The sequence below is a fragment of the Phacochoerus africanus genome, chromosome X (genome assembly GCF_016906955.1).
Source record: "Phacochoerus africanus isolate WHEZ1 chromosome X, ROS_Pafr_v1, whole genome shotgun sequence".
Lineage (NCBI taxonomy): Eukaryota > Metazoa > Chordata > Mammalia > Artiodactyla > Suidae > Phacochoerus > Phacochoerus africanus.
In genome coordinates, this window is record NC_062560.1 from 25956493 (window position 1) to 25979195 (window position 22703).

The 22703-nt window shown below is 38.4% G+C and overlaps 2 protein-coding genes across 2 annotated transcripts; both read left to right on the plus strand.

Annotated features, from left to right (window-relative positions):
- Positions 1-256: 256 nt before the first annotated feature.
- On the plus strand, positions 257-20292 carry LOC125117978 (melanoma-associated antigen B10-like). Its single transcript, XM_047764162.1, has 5 exons — positions 257-331; positions 448-1210; positions 15278-15374; positions 17352-17404; positions 20105-20292. Exons 1-5 carry the CDS (start codon positions 257-259, stop codon positions 20290-20292), a joined length of 1176 nt encoding a protein of 391 aa, XP_047620118.1.
- A 1084-nt stretch (positions 20293-21376) lies between these two features.
- LOC125117979 (melanoma-associated antigen B10-like) lies at positions 21377-22393 on the plus strand. The gene has a single exon (XM_047764163.1). The coding sequence runs from the start codon at positions 21377-21379 to the stop codon at positions 22391-22393; it is 1017 nt and encodes a 338-aa protein (XP_047620119.1).
- The last annotated feature ends 310 nt before the right edge of the window (positions 22394-22703 follow it).

Below are 22703 nucleotides of genomic sequence, written 5' to 3' on the forward strand. Positions count from 1 at the left end.
GAGCCCCAGACCGTTTTGGTAGTTAGAAGCTAAGACATACCCTAGATATTCCCATAGGATTCTCATGACAGAAGCAAATCAGAGCATAGGATCTTTGTGGGCTCCTAAGGGAACAGTGCCCTCAAGGAAACCTGCAGATGTAGCCTTTCATAAAGCCAAAGCTGTATCTTCTAACAGTGGCCCAACAATCTCTCCTTTTTCCTTTAGGTCACTGAGTCATCTGCCCACTTGTCTGCTGCCCTTGTTGAAAGCCATCATGCCTCGGGGTCAGAAGAGTAAGCAACGTGCCCGTGAGAAACGCCGCCAGGCCCGAGAGGATCCTGGGGATCTGGTAGGTGTTCAGGCCACTGTGGGATTGGGGGCAGAGTCCCCCCCCCCCCTTCCTCTCCTCATTTCAATGCTATTTCCCAAAACTCACTCACTTCTGGGTCATATTGCAATCCACAGGGTCTTCAGAGAGCTACAGCTGTTTCATACACTGAGTCCATCTACAGAAGTGGTCTAGATGAGAAGGTGGTTATATTGGTGTACTACCTGCTGTACAAATATCAAATGAAAGAGCCTATTACCAAGGGAGATATGGTGAGAAATATAATCCAGACATATAGAAATCACTTCCTTGAGATCCTCAAGAGAGCTTCTGAGCACCTGGAGATGGTCTTTGGCCTTGACCTGAAGGAAGTGGATCCTTATCGCCGCATCTATGTCCTTGTCAACAAGCTGGACCTAAGCTACAATGCAAGGCTGAGTGATGACAGAGGGGTTCCCAAAACAGGGCTGTTGATGGCTGTTCTGGGTGTGATATTCACTAAGGGCAACCGTGCCACTGAAGAGCAAGTCTGGCAAATATTGAATGTGATGGGGTTATATAAGGGGAGAAAGCACTTCATTTTTGGGGAGCCTAGGAAGCTCATCACCAAAGATTTGGTGCAGGAAAATTACCTAGAGTACCGCCAGGTGCCTGATAGTGATCCTCCTCGCTATGAGTTCCTGTGGGGCCCAAGAGCCCACGCTGAAACGAGCAAGATGAAAGTTCTCGAGTTTGTGGCCAAGATCCATGATACGGTCCCCACTGCTTTCCCCACCTGGTATGAGGAGGCTCTGAGAGATGAGGAAGAGAGAGCCCGAGCCAGAGCTGCAGCCAGGGCTCGCACTGCTGCCATAGCCAGTGCACGCTCCAAGGCCATGGCCAGCTGTTCCTCCCGACCCAGTAAAGTCTGAGGCAGATTCCTCACTTTGTTGTTAGAAAGAGAAGTCTATATTTTAAGTAGTAGAAGATTGGGGTGGGGCTCTAGACAACACAGTGTGTAACATATTTGTGCTTCTGTTCTATATAATAACTTGAATACTTTTTAAAAATAATTGCTCCTTTTAATAGAAGGTTTAAGTAGCTTCATAATCCAAATTTGAGTGGTATTGCTCAAATATTTATTGTTGTGAATGAGAATTAACAGTTTTATTATTTTTGTAAAACAAGTTGGAAAAGTTCCCCTTTAGTAATTTGCAACAACAGAACATGGCAATGTATGATCCATTTCCTTGGAAATGTGAAAAATTCAACAGTGTAATAGTTGGGATCACAAATGAAGAAATAAATAAAAGATAAATTCTAAGGTTTCATTTATCACGTTTAGTCTGTTGTTTTATAACATTATTTATACACACATATATATGTATGTCTTATATATAGATGAAGAATAACCATTCTTGCCCATAGAATTTTAAAGTCTTGGAGCAGCTATGATGCAAGAAATATTTAAGAATCCTCTCCGACCAAAAGGACAAGTCAAAAAATGGTGTGAGGACTTGGGGGTTTTAATTGAGAGTAGTCAAATGTAAATGATCTGTGACAAAAGGTTTTGAGACTTGGGAAACTGCAACTCCTTCAGTGTGAGGCATTTTAGTTAAGCTGGGTGGTGGGTCAGATGAGTTTGAGTTGTGAGCATAGACTAAAACCTCAGATGATGTGTCTCAGATTAAGAGACTAATAGAAAGCTTTTAGCACTTAAAGATCATGTATATAGCAGAGAGATTTTAACCTGGGGAAGGTGTGGAAGAGGTTCTGTGCTCTTTTTTTAGTGTGGAGAATTCAGCCCACAAAAAAGGTGATTTGCACACATAACAAAGGAGTGTCTGAGAAATAAGGTGATACATGAGGTGGGAGGCCCAGAAACCATTGTGAAGGAAATCTTTGCCTTGGGCTGGAGAGATGTAATCCAATAAATGGGCATTTTATTGGACTGTGTTATCTGGACTGTAGTGGGTAAACTGTAAGCTAGAACTAGATTTGTGACAAAGGTAGAATAATTGATTGGGATGGAAGGGAAGATATGAGGGATGGAAATAGATTTTTGACAAATTCCAGGAGTGTTGAGTTGCATCAAGCTGGGTAGAATCCCCTACACGAGTAATAAATAACATCCTAAGAAAATTTATACAGTAAGTAACTTACTTTAACATGCTAAGTAACATATTGGCTGATTTTTTGTGCCATATCCTAGAGAGCTACAAATGCTATGGCATTCCTAGGATTTTTAAAAAATACAGCAGAAGGGAGGTTAGTAGGTTTTAGGGTGAAAATAATTATAATTAAAATTTGGTAAAACCTAATATATGCTAGATACTGTGCCAGTGTTTTGCATAAGTTACATTCCAGTGTTCCTACTTATAAGATACATGTAAGCCAAAACAGGAGGACTACTTATCACATCCATTTCACAGATGAAGAATCTGAGGATCACATAATTTTTCAATTTTCCAGAGTTCACCTGGCTTGTAAGTGCCAGAGCTAAGACTAAAGCCCTGGTCTGAAATCCTCTAGGGCCTACACTGTTCTACTCCTGCTGACCTTCGATCTTTTAATTCATTTCTCTTCTCATTAGTCCACAGTGTCTCCTGTGAAATAAAATAGGAGGAATCAGCAGCCAATGTATGAAACCCAGGTGTATTAATAAGGTGAAAATGAGAATTAAACACCACATGTGGACTATCTATGCTTGCATTTGAGGAAGGTCACCTGCCTCTATCTATAGAGTTCTTTTAGAGCTGACTCTGCCCGGTGTTGGTACATGGGAGCTGAGCCAGTACTTTCCAGATACATCACTCTTCATCTGGCTCTTCCCCAGTGCGCCCTCATGTCCACATCTGTATCCTAACCTGCTATCCAGCTCTCTCTGCTTCCTGAGGCCTCACTGCTCCCAGTGGAACAGAAAGCCCAGAATCACCCACCTTTTGCCTGACTTCGAGCCTTCCAGCTCCCTGCAGACATCCCTTGTCTGTCCAATCCCTGACCATGGAACGTCTCTGATAGCAACAGCCTCAACTGCTGTTGTTTACTTTGGAAGCGAAGTTTAGATGTCTGCTCATCTGCTCTGGGTGCTTTCATCACACTCTCAAAGTTTTGTTTGTTTGTTTGTTTGTTTTCAAATTGGCTTGTGAGTAAATTTGAATAGGATCTACTGGTTCTTGAAAGATAAATGTAAAATTACAAGGTTTTAGAAAGCAGAGGAGGTTAGAAAAAAATAGGAGTTCCCATCATGGTGCAGCAGAAACGAATACGACTAGGAACCATGAGATTTTGGGTTCGATCCCTGGCCTTGCTCAGTGGGTTAAGGATCCAGTGTTGCCGTAAGCTGTGGTGTAGGTCAGACGCGGCTCGGATCTGGCATTGCTGTGGCTCTGGCATAGGCTGGCAGCTATAGCTCCAACTAGACCCCTAGCCTGGGAACCTCCTTATGCCGTGGGGTGTGGCCCTAAAAAAAGACAAAAAGACAAGACAAAACAAACAAAAAACCAAAAAACACCAGACCAAAAAAAAAATTTAATATACTGACTTATTTGAGACTGGCCAATGAATCTGTACACTGATGAGTGAGCTTAACAAAGTGGCCAAGAACCAAAGTTTCCCACCTAAGTGGTAGATGAGCAAGGATTAAAGAAATCACTGTGTTGTAACCAACTGCAGAGGCTGGGTTCTAACAGACCCTGTAGCCCTTCCAGGAGTTTATGTTAGTATCCCACAGCTGCTATAACAAACTGCCACAAATCCAGCAGTTTACAATAACATACATTTATTATCTCACATGTCTGTGGGTGAGAAGTCCAAGTTCCTTCTGCTTCTTTCTCTGTTCTGAGTTTTGCAAGGCCCAAGTCAAGCTTTCAGCTGCCAGGTCTGTCATCGTGAGCCCTGGAAAGAATCTCCTTCCAAAACCATTCAGGCTTTTGGCCTACTCCAGTTCTTTGTGGTAATAAGACTGAGGTCCTGTTTCCTTGCTGACTATCAGCTGCCATAGTTTCTCCAGGCCTCTCCCCAGTTCTCACATACAGCCCATTATATTTTGAGTCAGCAATTAAATTCTGAATCCTTCTCATGCTTGGCTTTTCTTTAACTTTCCTGCATGCTGCATCAAAGTTTTCGGCTTAGAAAGGGTCATACCATTAGATTGGGCCCATACAGGTAATCCAGTATGACATCTTTATTTTAAAGTCGTTTTCATAACCTCACCATGACTGCAAAGTGCCTTTGGCCATGTAACATAACATATTCATAGGTTTCAGGGATAAGGTATCAGCATCTCCCTGGAGCAATTATTTAGTCTACCAATGATGTACAAAATGTCTCCCTAGAGGATATGCCACCTTTGATAAGAAAAAAATGACCAGCTTCTTCCTGACTCTTGTTTGTATCTGCTCCAGAGGAAAACACTGGTTTTCCAGTGTGCCTAAAGACACCTGTACACTTGTTTAGGCGTGTTCATCAGGTGACGGGCAGTAGAGACTCACAAGTTGTGATTTTGATCATGCAGCAAAAGGAAGAAAAAAATTCTCAGTGTATTGAGACTGCTGTAAAAGTCAGTGCATAAAGGTACTATTTAGTAACAAAAGGTGACTCCTCCCTGCTGAGATTTACAGTATCGTTTAGAAAATTGGTATGAGCCTGTATCTGAAAGCCCCTGTCACATAGTGGACACTAGAAAAGGTTGGAGGGTTGCAGGGCTATTTTGGCCTTCTCAAAAGCTTCTCCAAGAATGAAGAGGGCTTTTGTATACGTTATAAGTGTTGCATTTTACCAATGATCTTCTACTCTGTAACTGTGGAGAGACTGCAAGTGCTTATCCACATGTGTAGCACATGGGGGACACTGTATTGTCCAGTCCACTTGTATTAGAAACGAAATATGAACAGAACCAAAGTTTGTTATTTCCAGACCAAGGCAGCTGACAGTCAGTGTGCTACCTCCATGCTTTCTGTTCAATTCAGCAGCAAACGTGCAGAGCCCATGTTGAGGGGTGCATCCACATGGTGGAAGCAGCTTGGATCCCCGGGTCACCTGGCAGCAGAGACACTGGCCAACCCATGGCAAGCTTCATATGTAAGAGAGATAAACTTTTTTAGTGTTAAGTTATTCAGGTTTCAGGCTTCTTGCTGTATACCCACTAGCAGATACTTTATCTGAATAACACAAGGCTACTATTTCTATTGTCAGACTTACTTAACTATACTAATTAAAGTAGAAATAGTCCCTATATTCTTGATGCTAAAAAATTCTAAAAATATGAATAGGTCACAAATCCCATTCCTTATTTCATCTTCCAAAATTCAGACTTCCTCAGAAGTCATAATTTTAAAATGCTGTTTATATCATATTAAAATACATTCTGAGACTTTTTTCTTACATATAGTAGAAAAATTCAATGTGACTTTTAACATACACGGATAATTTTATCATATATATATATATATATATATATATATATATATATATATGGTTTTGCCTGTCACTCAATAAAATGAATGCAAGATTTTTCCTTGAGAGGACATATAAGATCGATCTTATTTTTTTAACTACTCTGAAGGATCCTTCCATGAGAGCCTATACAGATCATGTCATTCTTTACATCCTAGAATTCTGAAGTGTGTTATGTGCCACAATTGATGTAATCATCCTTTTCCTGATGGGTATACAAGTTGTTTCCCATTTGTTGCTATTATTAATAGAACTGATATCAATATCATTAACTATAAATTATTGAGCAAATGCGGATATTTTCTTATAGGTGAGACATAGAAGTATGTGAATACCATAAACTCGCAGGCATTTTATTTTATTTAAATAAATTTTCTTTCTTTTTATAGCCACACCTGCAGCATATGGAGGTCGCTGGCTCAGGGGTCAAATCAGAGCTGCAGCTGCAGCCAATGCCACAGCCATGGAAACACCAAATCTGAGCTGCATCTGTGACCTACCCTGCAGCTTGTAGCAATGCCAGATCTTTAACCCACTGAGCAAGGCCAGGGGTCAAACCTCCATCCTTAAAGAGATGTCGGGTCCTTAACCCACTGAGTCACCATAGGAACTCCTTATTCAATCAATTTTAAAGTTGATAAATATTTTATATGAATATATATCCTCAATGTTATTTTATATTTCTATGTTTTCTAATTATTTTACTCAAAAAGTATCTCATCATTAATTAATTCCTCATCCATACAAAGAAAGATTTTTGCAAGGTCTTGAGTACTGGGATATTTCTGGGTGCATGTTATATAATTCTATGTCAATAGGATTCTTTCCAATAACTTTAAGAAGCAAGGGTTTGCTCAGAATGATCAGATCCCAGGATAAAGTACGGACAGGATACCTTCAACTAGTGAGGAGCACTAGAAGGCCTGGGGGTAAAGAAATTCCCGAATCCATGAGCAAGACCACATACTAAACCAAGTCCAGATAGCCCAGGACAGGCTGGCAGTCAGGGTTCTGAATTCAGAGCTCAGCAGATAGTAGAAAAGAAGAGGAGAGAATATTTGGAATTTTGGAGGGTCCTGGACAATCCCGTAAAAGGGCTTGGAAAATCTATGGGTCATTATTACCAGCTTAAAGTTTCAGAGCAATCTGAGTGGGCAAATCTACTGGATGAAAGGACTGGAGACATGCCCGATACCCCTCCCTACCTTAGAATCCCCCCTGCCCACTGTCAAGCAGAGTACAGCTAGCTCCTCTGTGTCACCCAGTGGTAATATTAATGAATTCTGGGAAACCTACATCTCTTTACTACCCTAGTGGTTCTGTGCATCCTTGCCAATCTACCAGGGTTGAGAGCTGCCTTCTTGCCTATTGACAAAAGCTATTTCTTCTGCGTACAGAGCCCTTTCAGCACTGAAGATGAGGCTGAACTTTAAAAAAATAATCTAGATGCTGTCCCCATTTTAGATTACCTCCCTTGGTTCCTGAGTTCTTTGCAGCCATAAGGCAAATGTCTTATGGCTCTGTTCAGCTGTCTATGTTGCCACCAGATACTCTCCAGGGCAGACAGCTGGCCCCAGGTGTGTAAACACTTTACAGACTAGGTGGAGAGAATCATTGCAAATGGTGCAGTTCCTTATTAAATTGACTAGAATTGATGATGATATGTGATATCGAAGTTACTATAATAATTCTGGCTTGATTGAATTAAACATTAAAATTAAATTCTGTACCAGCTATTCCCAACACCTTCAATAGTTTTAAAAATACAGAGAAATTTCAAAGATTGTATAGGGCTCCTTTATACCCAGTGCTCACTCTTCTGTACTGTTAATATCTTACATTATTATGGTAAATTTGTCACAACTAATGAACCAATATCAATAGATTATTAGTAACTAAAGCCTATGCTTCATTCAATGTTCCTTCATTTTTTACCAATCTCCTTTTTCTGGCCCAGGATCCCACCTACAATAGCACATTGCATTTAGACATCACTTCTCCTAGGCTCCTCTAGACTGTGACAGTTTATCATATTTTCCTTATTTTTGATGTCCTTGATAGTTTGGGGAGTATCTGTCAGGTATTTTGTAGAAGGTCCCTCTATTGTGTTGTCTTTGATATTGTCTAGACTGGCACTATGGGTTCTTATGAGGAAGGCCTCAGGAGTGAAGTGCCATTTTCATCATATTACATCAAGGGCACACTATCAAAATAACTTAACAACTGGTGATAAACCCTTGTTCACCTACCTAAGGTAGTGCATGTCAAGTTTCTCCACTGTACTGTTACTCTTTCTCCCTCCTTTCCATATAGTACTCTTTGGAAAGAAGTCACTATGTTCAACCCGCACTTAAGGGGTGGGGAGTTATGCCTCGCCCCTTGAGGGTGGAGAAGCTACATTAATTATTTGGAATTATTCTCTACATAAGATTTGTCTATTCCCTCTGATTATTTATTCATTCAGTCATTTATTTATATTAATGTAGATGCATAGATATTTATTTTATACTTTGGGTTATAATTCAATATTAGATAATTTATTTTCCTGCTCAAATTGTTCCATTGCTCCTAGAATCTTGTTGCTTTTACAACCTCTCAGAAGACAGAACTTAGAAATGCCTGTATACTAGACATATATCTATATGTATGCACATATATTTATGCTTCTTTATATATTCATCCATTTGTATCTGTACTAAGCTAAACATGAGTCATACTGATGTCTCCAATTCTAATCTAGTATGTGATCCCTCCCCCTTTGCTTAACTCTGTAAGAAAATTGGCTCCAACTCTCCATATACTTACTTATTCAAGTATACATCTATATTGATTTCAGATTATTAGCCCATAACCTTCTGAAAACAACTTTACAAACTAAAATATAATATCAATATATGGTTCCTTTTTTCCTTAGTCTCACAGTATGCACTCATTTCCAAAGATACTTAGGTCAGCACTGTTTTGCTCCATTCTCTTAATTGATGTTACTTCATATATTTGTAATACAGCTACATTTTTTTTTTTTTTTTTGTCACAGTCTGCATTCCAACCTGGGATACCTAGATCTCTGACTTGATTTTATACTTGCATACATTAAGGTTTACCCTTTGTTCTCTAATGTTCTATGGAATTTGAAAAATGTCTCATATCCATCATTGTAGTATCAAAAGGATAGTTTCACCATCCTAAAAAATACCCCGTGCTTCATTATTTCAACCACTTCTTCCCAGAAATCCTAGAAACTACTGATCTGATTTTTGTCTTTGTTGTTGTGTCTTTTCCAGAATATTATACAAATGGAGTCATATTGTTTGTAGCATTTTGAACTGGCCTCTTTTGCTTGGCAACATGCATTTAAGGTTCATCCATGTTATCTCAATTACCAGGTAAATTGATAGTTGGTAGTTTATTACTTTTTAATGCTAAATAGTATTCCATTTGTGTATGTATGAACCACAGATTATTTATTCAATCATCTGTTAAAAGGCATCTTGGCTTTTGGTGCTTATGAATAATGCTGCTACAAGCATTTATGTGCAGGTATTTGTATTGACAGTTGTGAGTTTAGTTGAATAAATATCAAGGAGCACAATTTCTAGATTGTATCATAAGAACATGTTTAGCTTTTACAGAAACTGCTAAACTGTTGTCAAAGTGGCTGCTACACCATTTTGCATTTTTAACATCAATGTGTGAAAGATCCAATTGCATTTTTGCTAGCAATTGGTATTTTAGCCTTTTACTAGGTATGCACTGGTAACAAATTGTTGTTTCAACCTGCATTTCCTTAATGCCGAATTATGTTGCCGAATTATGTTGTGCATCCTTTCATATGACTATTTGTCATCTATCTTCTTTTTGAGATATTTGCTGAAAGTTTTTGTCCACTTTTATTTTTATTTTTATTTTGTCTTTTCTAGGGCCGCTTCCTGCAGCATATGGAGGTTCCCAGGCTAGGGGTCTAATCAGAGCTGTAGCCACTGCCCTACGCCAGAGCCACAGCAACGTGGGATCTGAGCCACATCTGCAACCTACACTACAGCTCACGGCAATGCTGGATCCTTAACCCACTAAGCAAGGCCAGGGATCGAACCCGCAACCTCATGGTTCCTAATAGGATTCGTTAACCACTGTGCCACGACAGGAACTCCTGTCCACTTTTAAAATAAGGTAATTCATTATTTTTCTAGGACAACTGTAGTAAACACAAACTGGAGGCTTACAACAAAAGGAATTTATTCTCTCAGAGGCCAGAAGTTTGAAATCAACCTGTCAAAAGGTTTGCTTCCTTCTGGAGGCTCTGAGTGAAAATCCATTTCCAGAATTTTCTCCTATCTTCTGGTAAATACCCAGCAATTCTTGAGTGTTCCTTGGCTTGTAACTGCATTGCTCCAATCTCTGCCTCCACCTCCATCTTCCTCTTCCCCATTGCCTTTCCCTCTGTAATGGCTGTGTCTCAATTCTAGACCTGTTCTTGGGTAGATCATCCTAAATCCAGGGTGATCACATCTTAATACATCTTGAGGTCCTTAACTTAATTACATCTGCAAAGACTTTTTTCCAAATAAGGTCACATTCACAGGTTTCAAGGATCTCTTTTTAGAGACACCATTCAAACCACTACTGGTTCCTTGTTTTGTTATTGCTGAGTTTTTTGTTTGTTTGTTTTTTCTTCATATGGAAGTTTATGGAAGTTCCCGGGCTAGGGGTCAAATCAGAGCTGCAGTTACTGGCCTACACCACAGCCAGCAACACCAGATTTGAGCCACATCTGTGACCTACACTGCACCTCACAGCAACGCCAGATCCTTAACCCACTAAGCAAGGCCAGGGATCGAACCCGAATATTCACAGACACTCTGTTGGGTTCTTAACCCACTGGGCCACAACGGGAACTCCATATTGCTGAGTTTAAGAGTTCTTTGTACATTCAGATGCAAATAATTTATCAAATATGTTATTTGCAAATATTTTCTCTCAATATGTGACTTATTTTTTCATTCTCTTAATGGTGACTTTCAAAGAATAAAAAACTTTAATTTTAATAAAGTCCAACACAAGTTTTTTTCTTTTATAGATTGTGCTTTTACTATGGTATTAAAACTCATCACCACAGGCAAAATCATATATTTTCTACTGTGTTTTCTTCTAGAAGTTACATAGTTTTGCATTTTACATTTAGATCTATAATCCATTTTGAGTTAATTTTGTGTAAGGTGTGAAGTTTGTGTCTAAGTTCATTTTTTTCCCATATGGACATCCAGTTGTTCTAGCACTACTTGATGAAAAAATTACTATTTTTCATTTATTTGCTTTTGCACCTTTGTCGAAAGTTAGTTTACTATATTTGTGTGGGTCTATATGTAGGATCTCAATTCTCTGTTCCAATGACCTATGTGTCTACTCTTTCACCAATACTATGCTGTCTTGATTACTAAAGCTTTATTTCAAGCCTTGAAATAGGGTACTATGAGTCTTCAAACTTAATTTTTCTTTTTCGATATTATGCTGGCTATTCTAGGACTTTTGCCATTCCATATGAATTAGTTTTTCAGCATCTACAAAGTAGTTACTGGGATTTTGATTGGAAATGCATTAAACCTATAGATTAAGTTAGAAATAACTCACATCTTAATAATGGTGAGTCTATCAATTTAGTAACATGGAATATTTCTCGATTTATTTAGATCTTCTCGGTAAGTGTTTTGTAGTTTTCCACAAATGGATTTGATATATATATATATTGGCTTTATATTTAGGTATTTAATTTTTTTTGCATTTGTTAATGTTTTTGCTTTTTTAAACTTCAAATTCCAATTGTTAATTGCTAGTATATGGTAAAGCAATTGTCCTCAGTTATTATTCTCAGGAGGTTTTCTTTGTAGATTCTTTGAGATTTTCAACATAGACAATCATTTCTTTTGCAAAAAATATATATAATTTAAATTTATCCCTTTCCTATCTGTATACCTTTTATTATTTGTTATTGTTTGTCTGTCTTGCACTGGATAGGACTTCCATTATGATAATGATTTGGAGTAATGAGGGGACATCCTTGTTTCATTTCCAGTCTTGGGGGGAAGCATTCACTCCCTTATCATTAGGTATAAGGCTAGCTATAGGTTTTCTTAAGAACCCTTTATCAGGTTAAGGAAATTTCCCTCTAATTCTACTATTTAAAGCTTTTATCATAAATCGGTATTAAAATGTTCTAATTACTTTCCTACACCAATAATATGACAGCATTTTTTTCTTATTCCATCAATTATATGATGAAATCACCAATTGATTTACAAATGTTATATTAGGCTTGGATTCTAGAAATGAGTCCCTCTTGGTAATGATTCCTTTTACATAGTGTTGAATACCATCTGCTTTTTTTTTTCTTTTTGGGCCACCCCCATGGCATATGGAAGTTTCTGGGTTACACCTATGTCACAGCTGCAGCAATGCTGGGTCCTTAACCCACTGCGCTGGACTGGGGACTCCATTTGCAATTATTTTGTTAAGAATTTTTTGGTCTATATTCATAAGAGATAATTGTCAGTAGTTTTCTTTACCAGTAGTGTATTTATCTGGCTTTGAGCTTAGGGTGATGCTGTCCTCAAAAAAAAACAAAATTGAGAGTGCTTCTATCTACTCCTCTTTTCTAAAAAAGACTGCAGATGATTTGTATCATCTCATCCTTAAATATTTATGGAATTCGCCAATGAAACTATCTGGGCCTAGTGATCCCTTTATTTGGAAAGTTTTTATTAATTGAATTTCTTTCATAGATGTAAGGTTATTCAGATTATCTATTTAAATTTAAATGAGTTTATGTAGTTTGTGCCTTTCAAAGAACTGATCCATTTCATCTTCATCAAATTTGTGGAAGAGATTTGTTCCATCTTAATAAAAATCCTTTTAATGTCTCTGGGATTAATAATGGTGATCTGTCTTTTATCCATGATATTGGTAGCTTATATCTTCTCTCTTTTCTGTCTTGGTTATCCTGGCTAGAGATTTACCAATTTTATTGATGGCATTGAGGATTTTATGGATTTTCTCTATTGTTTTCTTCTTTCATTTTTTTTAAGTTTTAAGTACAATTGATTTACAATGTTGTGATGATTTCTGCCGTACAACAAAGTGACTCAGTTATACATATACACACATCCATTCTTTTTCAGATTCTTTTTCCATACAGATTATCACAGAATATTGGGTAGAGTTCCCCATGCTGTACAGTAGTTCTGCATCGGCCAATCATTCCATATACCTCAGTGTGCATATGCCAATCCCAAACCCCCAATAACTTACCAATTTTGTTGATGTCATTGAGGATTTTATAGATTTTCTCTATTTTTTTTGTTTTAAAATTTCATTTATTTATAACCTATTTTTTTCTGCCTATTTTTTTTTTCTTTTGCTCATTTTAGATTTAATTTGCTCTTCTTTCTCTAGTTTTCTAAGGTGGGATCTTACGTTATTTACTTTAGTTTTCTTTTTTTCCAATATTTGCATTTAATCCTCCAAATCTCTCTCTAAAAGTAGTTTATCCCTTAAATATTCTTCATTTTAAAGTGTATTTTGTCTGATATGAGTATTGCTACTCCAGCTTTCTTTTGATCCCTGTTCGCATGAAATATGTTCTTCCATCCTCTCACTTTCAATTTGTGTGTGTCCCTAGAAGTGAAGTGGGTCTCTTGAAGACAGCATATATATGGGTCTTGTTTTGTATCCATTCAGCCAGTCTATGTCTTTTGGTTGGGGCGTTTAGTCCATTAACATTTAAGGTAATTATTGATATGTATGTTCTTAATGCCATTTTATTAATTGCTTTGGATTTGTTTTTGTTGCTCTTTTTTCTTCCCTTCTTCTCTTGTTCTCTCCTCTTCCTGTTTGATGACTATCTTTAGTGTTGTATTTGAGTTGATTTTTCTTTGTGTATTAATCGCAGATTTTTGGTTTGCAGTTATTCTTAAAAGTAGTTTAGTAGCAATCCACAAATCTTGGTGATTCGTATTTTCATTTTTACTTATTTCAAACTTTTTCTAAACTTCATGAGAAATTTAAATATTAAAAAACAAATCTTTGATTTAAATTTTAAATTAGAAATCTTTAACGTATGGTTTATCCAGAAGTGTGTTGTTTAATTTCTATCTATTTGGGAACTTTCCAGCTATATTTCTGTTATTAATTTTTAACATAATTCTGTTGTGATGTGAGTACGTACTTTGTATGATTTGCATTGTTTTAAATTTGTTAAGTTGTGCTTAATGGAGTTCTGTGGACAAATATATGGATGAAAATATGGTCTAACTTGGTGAATGTCACATATGAGCTTGAGAAGAATGTGTATTCTGCTGTTGTTGGATGGACTATTGTATAATGTCAATTAGGTCAAGTTGATTGTTAGCATTGTTCATGCCATCTACATATTTGGGTTTTGTTTTTGTTTTTGTTTTTTGTCTTTTTGCCTTTTCTAGGGCCGCTTCCCACGGCATATGGAGGTTCCCAGGCTAAGGGTCTAATTGGAGCTGTAGCCACAGGCCTACACCACAGCCACAGCAACGTGGGATCCGAGCCATGTCTGCAACCTACACCACATTTCACAGCAACACTGGATCGTTAACCCACTGAGCAAGGCCAGGGATCAAACCTGCAACCTCACAGTTCCTAGTCGGATTCGTTAACCCCTGCGCCATGACGGGAAGTCCCATCTATATATTTGTAATGATGTTTTGACTTCATTTATCAATTACTGACAGAGGAGTATAGATGCCTGCGACTATGATTGTATATTTCTCCTTTCAGTTCAATCAGTTTTTGCCTCATGTATTGTGATGCTCTGTTGTTAGGTGCATACATGTTTAAGACTGTGATACCTTCTTGGATAATTGATCCTTTTATTACTACATAATGTTTCCTCACATCCCTAATATTATTCCTTGTTCTAAAATCTGCTTTAGCTGAAATTGATATAGCTACTCTAGCTTTTTTGACTACTGTTATTATCGTATATCTGCCTCCATCTCTCTTTTTTTAACCCATCTATTCTGAAGTGTATTTTGTTGAATTCAAAGGTGAAATTCCTATGTGAGATATAAGAAACTAAAATAAAGTTATACAAGCATGCATCATGAGACAAACCTGCTCAAACAAAATCAGAGCAGGCATTCTGTGTTCATACACAGCTCTCATGAATGTGTTTCTATTTAATAGAATCATACATTAAAAGTAGCAACACAATAGCCACAGAATGAGACCATAAGTGCACTTGAACTTTTTAGTGTTAGGATCCGACAAGTCTACCATTCTTTTTTTACCAGCCAGGTAAACAAAAGAATTCATCTCTTAATGTGAGAAACCTTAAAGTTCTTTACTCAGCTAGAAATGATCACTAGTGAGGGCACATTTTCTAGCTTCCTGCTTTCTCAATACATATTTGCCTAAAAGGTTAATTTCAAAATAACAGAAGGTATTTCTGGCTGCCCCATGCCCTGGTGAAAGGGACAAGTTTAATGTGTTTTATGCTCACTTTGTTAGGCTTCCTGGCTACCTCTGTCTTTGCCTGTATCTTGGTTCTGAGTATTCTGAGGCTTGGTCAGCTAAAGATAAAAGACATCTACCAGACAGTTGAGAGGTATGTTCTTAACAAGATAATACATCACATCATTTAAAGATTCCTTCTTTTTCTGCAGCTGATCCTTCCTTGAGTGCTTTATGATTCAATTACGATACAGATTTAGTCCAACTACAGTAAGATGGTAATGTGCTGACTATATATATGAATTTTCCTTGCTGTCTTTTTAATTAATAGATATTATTTTTAGAGCAGTTTTAGAAAAATTATAGTTTTTCGGTTTACAGGAAAATTGAGCAGAAAATGCTACTTCCTATAAACCCCAACCCTGACACACAGTTTCCCCTATTACTGATATCTTACATTAGTGTGATATATTTTTTACAATTAATAAGCTCATATTAATACATTATTATTAACTAAAGTCCATAGTTTACATTAGGGTTCACCCTCTGTGTTGTACAGACCCTACAGATTTTGACAGATGCAAAATATTATGTATCCACCATTATATTATCGTACAGAAGAGTTTCACTGTCCTGAAATCTCGCATCCTTTTACTTTTAACCTATCAGAGGCTTGATACACAAATGGGTTTCTTGTAGATAGCATATACTTGAGACTTTTTGAATTTATTTTTTATCCAATCTGACAATTTCTGCCTTTTAACTGGTGTATTTAGAGTATTCACATTTAAAGTGATTACTGATAGAGTTTTACTAAAATCTAATTGTTTAACTGTTTTCTTTTTTCTTTTTTTTTTTTTTGGTCTTTTTTTTAGGGCCGCACCCACGGCATATAGAGGTTCCCAGGCTAGGGTTCTAATTGGAGCTACAGCTGCCAGCCTACACCTTAACCATAGCAATGCAGGATCAGAGAGCTGTGTCTGTGACCTACACCATAGCTCATGGCAACGCCAGGTCCTTAACCCACTGAGCGAGGCTGGGGATCAAACGTAAAACCTCATGGTTACTAGCCTGATTCTTTTCTGCAGTGCCACAATGGGAGCTCCTCTTTAACTGTTTTCTATTTGTTGCATTTGTTCTTTTTTATATCTTTTTTTGTGTGTTCTCTGGTATTGACTGAGCATTTTATATGATTATATTTTATTTCTTTTCTTAATATATCATTCATAATTGTCTTTAACCTTTTTACTGTTTTTCCAAGGGTTATAATACACATTTTTAAATAATCTAAGTCCTCCTTGAAGTAATATCATACTGTTTCACATATAGTACAGATTCCTTATAGTGGAGTATTTCTAATTTCTGTCTATTTGTCTCATTCATTTCACTTATCCATGTCTTATAATCACCTAATCCATTGTTACTATTGTTGTTCAAACATTTTTAAATTAATTAAGAATTATAAAACTTAAAGATTTTATTTTACTTCCGTTTATCCTTTTCTGAAGCTTTTCCTCTCTTTATGTTCATCCAAATTTCTGACCTATATCATTCTCTTGCATAACAAATTTATTTTAACATTTCTTGCAAAGCACATCTATTACCAGGCCTGTGAAGCAATGAATTGACTCAGGCATTGTGTTTGTTTGACTGAGAAAGTATTTTTCCCTCACCTTGCTGGATATAGAATTCTACATTGATACTTTTTTGTTAAACATTTTAATATTTCATTTTTTCTCTTCATGCTTGCATGTTTTCTGATGAGAGGTTTACTACATTTTTTTTATGTTTCTTCCTCCCTGACCCTAATTTTCCTCAAAATTTTGTCTTTGCCTTTGGCTTTCTGTGGTTTGAATATGATATGCCTAGATGTAGTTGGGTTGTTTTCATATCTGTCTTGGCATTCTCTGAGCTGTCTGGATCTATGACTTGGTTCTGTAACTAATGTTAAAAAGTTTTTGGCCTATTGTTTCAAATGTATCTCTACCCCCATTCTTCTCTGAAATTCCTATTATCTGTATATTATATATACCTTGTGATATTGTTCCATGGTTCTTGGGTGTTCTGTTAATTTTTTTATTCGTTTCTCTTTTTGATTCAATTGAGGATGTTGCAATTCACTTATCTTCAGGTTTACTGATTGTTTCCTCACCTATGTCACATCTACTAATGAGCCTGTCAAAGGTATTTTTTCATTTCCCTCACAGTATTTTTTTATTTCTACCATTTGGTTTTGATTCTTTCTTATAGTTTCCTTCTCTCTGATGGCATTACTTGTTTAGTCTTGCATGTTGTCTATTTTTCCTAGTAGAGCACTTAAAATAGTTCTCAAATTTATTTAAATTCCTTGTCTGGAAATTTCAAAACCTGTAAAGTAAAAACCTAACAAATGTTAATCAGATAAACATTTACCTGCAACTATTATTTCTAACTTCTAAATATTGATGATTATGGATGTGAGTGCCAGGTATATTGGGTTTATTTTACCCTTCTCTGTACTATTGTATAACATTGATAATTTCTCTCATGGAAATGTTCATTATGAATATTATATCTTTATACCACTTATACACTTTCTTTAACCAGTAATCTGTTGATGAGAAATTCCTAATTTTAACAGGTGTGTTGACCTTGATTCAGAGATCAGATAAGGACACTCTAAGAGAAAAATCACTTGAGCTAATAAGCTCACTTATGTAGAAGCATCTGTCATAAATAAATTCACAGTATATCCAACAGAGCAGTGAATAAATAGGCTGAGTTCAAGAAATGCAAAGATATAACATTATAAAAACTGTCAATTGGAATTTCTCTACATTAATAGATTAGAGGATAAAATGAATTTGACCATGTCCAGGGGTGTAGAAAAAGCCTTTGAAAAAATATTTTACACCATGGTAAAAAAAACCTTTAGTAAAATGATATTTGAAGAGAATTTCTTTTTTTTTTGGTCTTCATTAGTAACATCATTTTTTTTTAACTGACAATGGCTTAATCTCTAAAATATACAAACAATGTATACAGCTCAACAGCAAAAAAAGCCAATCAACCAATGGAAAAATGGGCAAAAGCCCTGAATAGACATTTCTCCAAGGAAGATATACAGATGGCCAACAAGCACATGAAAAAATGCTCAACATCACTGATTATTAGAGACATGAAGAGAATTTCAATTTTCTAAAATATACTGCAAACTTAGATAAATGTGAAATGTTAGAAGCATTTCCATCAAAGTCAGGACAAAGACACAGATATTATGGTACTGTATCTACTGCTTAAAAGTGGACTGGAGTAGTACATAACTAGAGGGATAAGAGCATCAGAGGAAGGAATATGGAAAAGACAGAGATAATAAGTGGCAAAAATATGATCCTCTAATTAGAAAATCCAAAGGAACTAGTGGACAAAATACTCAAATGAATAAGATACTCCAAAAGTTGTTTTAAGATTACTATACCAACATTGGGAGCCTATCCACACAAAAAATCAATAACTAATTAGGATAATCAATGGAAAATACCCCCATAACAACAGCTAACAGTACCCAAAACTTACCTAAAAAGAAACTTAACAAAAATGTGAACAATCCTTTTTGAAGGTGATTATAAATATCTACCTATAGAGAAAGAAATTCCAAGTACATAAAGAGATATACTATATTTATTCATGGGGAAAAGAATATCATAAATATGCCAATTCTCCTTAAATTATTTACATTTTTCTACCTTCCATGGACTGAATTATGCCTCCCCCCATTCATATGTTGAAGCCCTAATCGGCCATTGTGACTGTAACTGGAAATAGGGTCTTTAGATAGGTTATTAAAATTAAATGAGGTCATAGGGTGGGGTCCTAATCCAGTAGGGCTGATGTCCTTAGAGGAAGAGGAAAAGACACCAGATATCACTCTTTCTGTGTATTTACAGAGAAGAGTCCATGTTGGTCCATGTTAGTAAGAAAGTAATGTGTGCAAAGCCAGGAAGAGAGCTTTTACAGAAACCAAGTCTGCCAGTGCCTACATGTGGGACCACTAGTCTCTATAACTGCAAGAAAATAAATTTCTGTTAAGATATGCAGTCTGTCGTATTTTATTATGGCAACCTAAGTAGACTAATACGCTGCCTAATATGTAGCTTCCAAGATGGCTACCAGACTTAGGCTGCTGTTTTCTAAATTTGGTCCTGGAGGAACTATAAAAGAGAGAGTGAAAGAACAATATCAGCACAACAAAGAAACATAAAGGAGGGCCTCCTGGGAGAGACTAAGTCTATGTTGAACTAGATTCTGACTGTGGGCAGGTGGGGGCATGCTCTGAAGTTGAAACAGATCTGTAGCCTGTAAGAGGGGCGGATGACAGAATTGTCTGGAGGAAAGATTTTAAAGTTCAGCCCTTGTTTCTTCTATTGTGCTGTGGGACCATGAATTTCTACTGCTTCACTGAAGGAATCTGAGGCAGCTCCTCAGAGCCCACATGCCAGGATGGCACCAAAGTTTGGTGCTGTTTGAAATATTACGAATCCAGAGGCTGTGCAAAACCACCTCATCCCTCTTTAGAGGATGAGGACTGACCTTTTAAAAAATTAACATTATGATCAAATATAACAAATGGAGAGGGTATGTATCCTTTCATGAAAAAATGCATAATACACACACTTGTTAGAGATGTAAATACATTTCTTAGTATGAATGAAGGTCAAAATATAAAATAAAAGTGACTACTGGACTGAGCAATGTTAGATAATATAAAAGATCTGGGTCTCACAAAATCAAGCAGCTTAGTCTCTTCCCCTTACAAAGCAGAATTTTTAGAGCAGAAATTTCCCCAAAGTTTAAGTATGGCTGTCTAGCAAACGCTGTAGGCCAGTGTGCTTTTTAATCTCTTAGCGCCCATCACGGTCGTGGGACCCTCCCTTGCACTGCAATTTTCCTGGCTGTATCTAGGTTGGGACTTTTACCAATTTTCTGCGCGGTTTGCAGTAGAGAAACAGCGTTTTCACAAAATTAGTATTACCAAGGAAGCCTTTAAAGAAGCAGCCAAGAGGAGGACACCCTACTCCCTGCATACACCATAAGTACTGACGTGACAAGCCACCCCGGCATAGAGAGACCCACAAGGAGCTCCGCCCCTGCCTTCATTCCTGGGAAGCCCAGGACAGAGTTGTCAGCATGAGGTACTGCCCGGCTTCCACCTCCATGGTCTCAGGTTTCTAGAGGCCAGGGCGATGCTGAGAATCAAGGTGAGGACGCCTAGTTAGAATCGCGGGAATATGCCTCCATAGGACAAAGGAGACCTCACAGAACCCCGCTCGGGATCCGTCCAGCGTGCTAAGAGGCCCGCGGCACGGCTGTTAGGCCCAACGCCTACTCATTTCCGCCTCGCGGTCTCAGAGAAAGAAAACTGTGATCTGAGCTAATGGTCTCAGATCAACGGAGGAAAACATCCCAGGCTTTATTCGGAGTTAAGGAGAGGAGCCTGATTGAGGACCGAGGGTACGCTCAACTCCTACACACTTGCTGTCCTGCTGTCTCTCCTGGGAGGCCCTGGGAGGCCCTGGGTGGGGCTGTTAAACTCTGGGAGGTGGCGGACTTGGTCTGGTGGGGGGAGGTGACCTGAGTGACTATGGAAAACTCTAATCATCCAAGACAAAGGGGATCCCACAAAACCCTGCTCCTGTTGTCAGCTCTGGAAGGCCTCAGAAGGGGTGGCCAGCTAAAGCTCTCCTTCATTTCTTCCTCAGGGGTCTCAGGGAGGGAAGGTCATTGGTGGAAGGAGTTCAGCTTCAGAGCTGCTGAGGGGAGAGTGCCCAGCCCTGCCAACATTTAATAGCATGATCCTAAATGTGAACCGAGAGGGTTCTAGAGGGGACCCCACAGAGCCTAGACCTAGACCAGCACAAGACACACTCTGATTTCCTCTGCAGGGGTTTTAGGGGACAGGCTGATCAGAAAAAGAGCCCTGTGGGTCCTACAGCAGGGCCCTCACAGAAACCCACAGAGGTGGCCTTAAAGTCAAGGAGAAATCTCCCCAGGTGGCCTTAAAGTCAAGGAGAAATCTCCCCGCCGAAGGTGCTCATAGCATCTCCTCACTCCTCCAGGTGCCCACATTGCCTGCTGTCCTGCCCACTCTCCTACCTGCTGTTCTTGATCTGTATCATCATGCCTCGGGGGCAGAAGAGTAAGCTCCGTGCCCGTGAGAAACGCCGGCAGGCCAGGGGTGAGACTCAGCATCTCCGAGATGCTCAGGCCACCACAGCAGTGGGAGAAGAATGCCCCTCCCATCCCCCTGGTGATAATCTCCAGAGCTCTCCTGCTTCTGGGTCAGGTAGAAAATCCCAGGGGTCTCGGAAAGCCCCATCCACTACCACTACTTCTGAAAGTGCTTCATGCACAAGATCTGATGAAGGTGCCAAGAGCCATGGTGAAGAACAACCAGGCACCTCCCTGGCAATGCCCAGCACTGATTATTCCTGCAGAAGCCCTCTGGACCAGAAGGCAATTCTGTTGGTGCAATTCCTGCTGCGCAAGTATAACATGAGAGAGCCCATTACAAAGGAAGATATGATGAAGCATGTCATCAAAAGGTACAAGGAGCACTTCCATGTGATCCTCAGGAAAGCCTCTGAGCTGATGGTGCTGGCCTTTGGCATTGATGTGAAGGAAGTTGACCCCACCAGGCACTGCTATGTTCTTATCAGCAAATTTCAGCACACCAGTGATGAGAGGCTGAGGGGTGAGGAGATCATGCCCAAGACTGGTCTCCTTATGACCATTCTCTGTGTGATCTTCATGAAAAGCAACTGCGCCACTGAGGAGGAGATCTGGGAAGTACTCAATGTGATGGGGATATATGCTGGAAAGAACCATTTCATCTATGGGGAGCCCAAAAAGCTCATCACCAAAGATTTGGTGCAGGAAAGGTATCTGGTGTACCGCCAAGTGGCCAACAGTAATCCTCCTCGCTATGAGTTCCTGTGGGGCCCGAGAGCCCACGCTGAAACCAGCAAGATGAAAGTCCTTGAGTTCTTGGCCAAGATTCATGATACAGTCCCCAGTGCCTTCCCTTCCTGGTATGAAGAGGCTTTGAGAGATGAGGAAATGAGAGCCCGAGCCAGATTTGCAGCTATGGTTCGCACTGGTGCCCTGGCCAATGTGCATTCTGGGGCCAATTTCTAAGACAGTTTCTCCCACTTGTAGTGAAATGTGAAGCACCTTCCAGAAGTAGCGTGGGGGCTTAGGTAGTACTGGAGAGATCACAGTGCAGAACATACCTGAACCACTTATAGATTTATGTCTTGTTAAAAGTTTTCAAATGTTGCTTCTTTTAAGAAAAGTTTAATTAGTTTCAGAATAATATTGGTTACATATTTAATGTTTACAAAGTATAAAAGTAGGAGTTTTGCTATTTTTTTAAACAAATTGAGTAACCTTCCATCTTATTTAGTGATCTGGAACAAGGAAACATAGCATTGGAATAGGCATTTTC

Bases quoted from the DNA above. Each gene is read 5' to 3' on its own strand.
- LOC125117978 (XM_047764162.1), top strand. From the start codon at position 257: ATGCCTCGGGGTCAGAAGAGTAAGCAACGTGCCCGTGAGAAACGCCGC. The intron at 1,211-15,277 runs GTAAAGTCTGAG...TCACTTTGTTAG, and splicing joins CAGCTGTTCCTCCCGACCCA to GCTTCCTGGCTACCTCTGTC. The intron at 17,405-20,104 runs GTATTTTTTCAT...TTAATCTCTTAG, and splicing joins TACTAATGAGCCTGTCAAAG to CGCCCATCACGGTCGTGGGA.
- LOC125117979 (XM_047764163.1), top strand. From the start codon at position 21,377: ATGCCTCGGGGGCAGAAGAGTAAGCTCCGTGCCCGTGAGAAACGCCGG.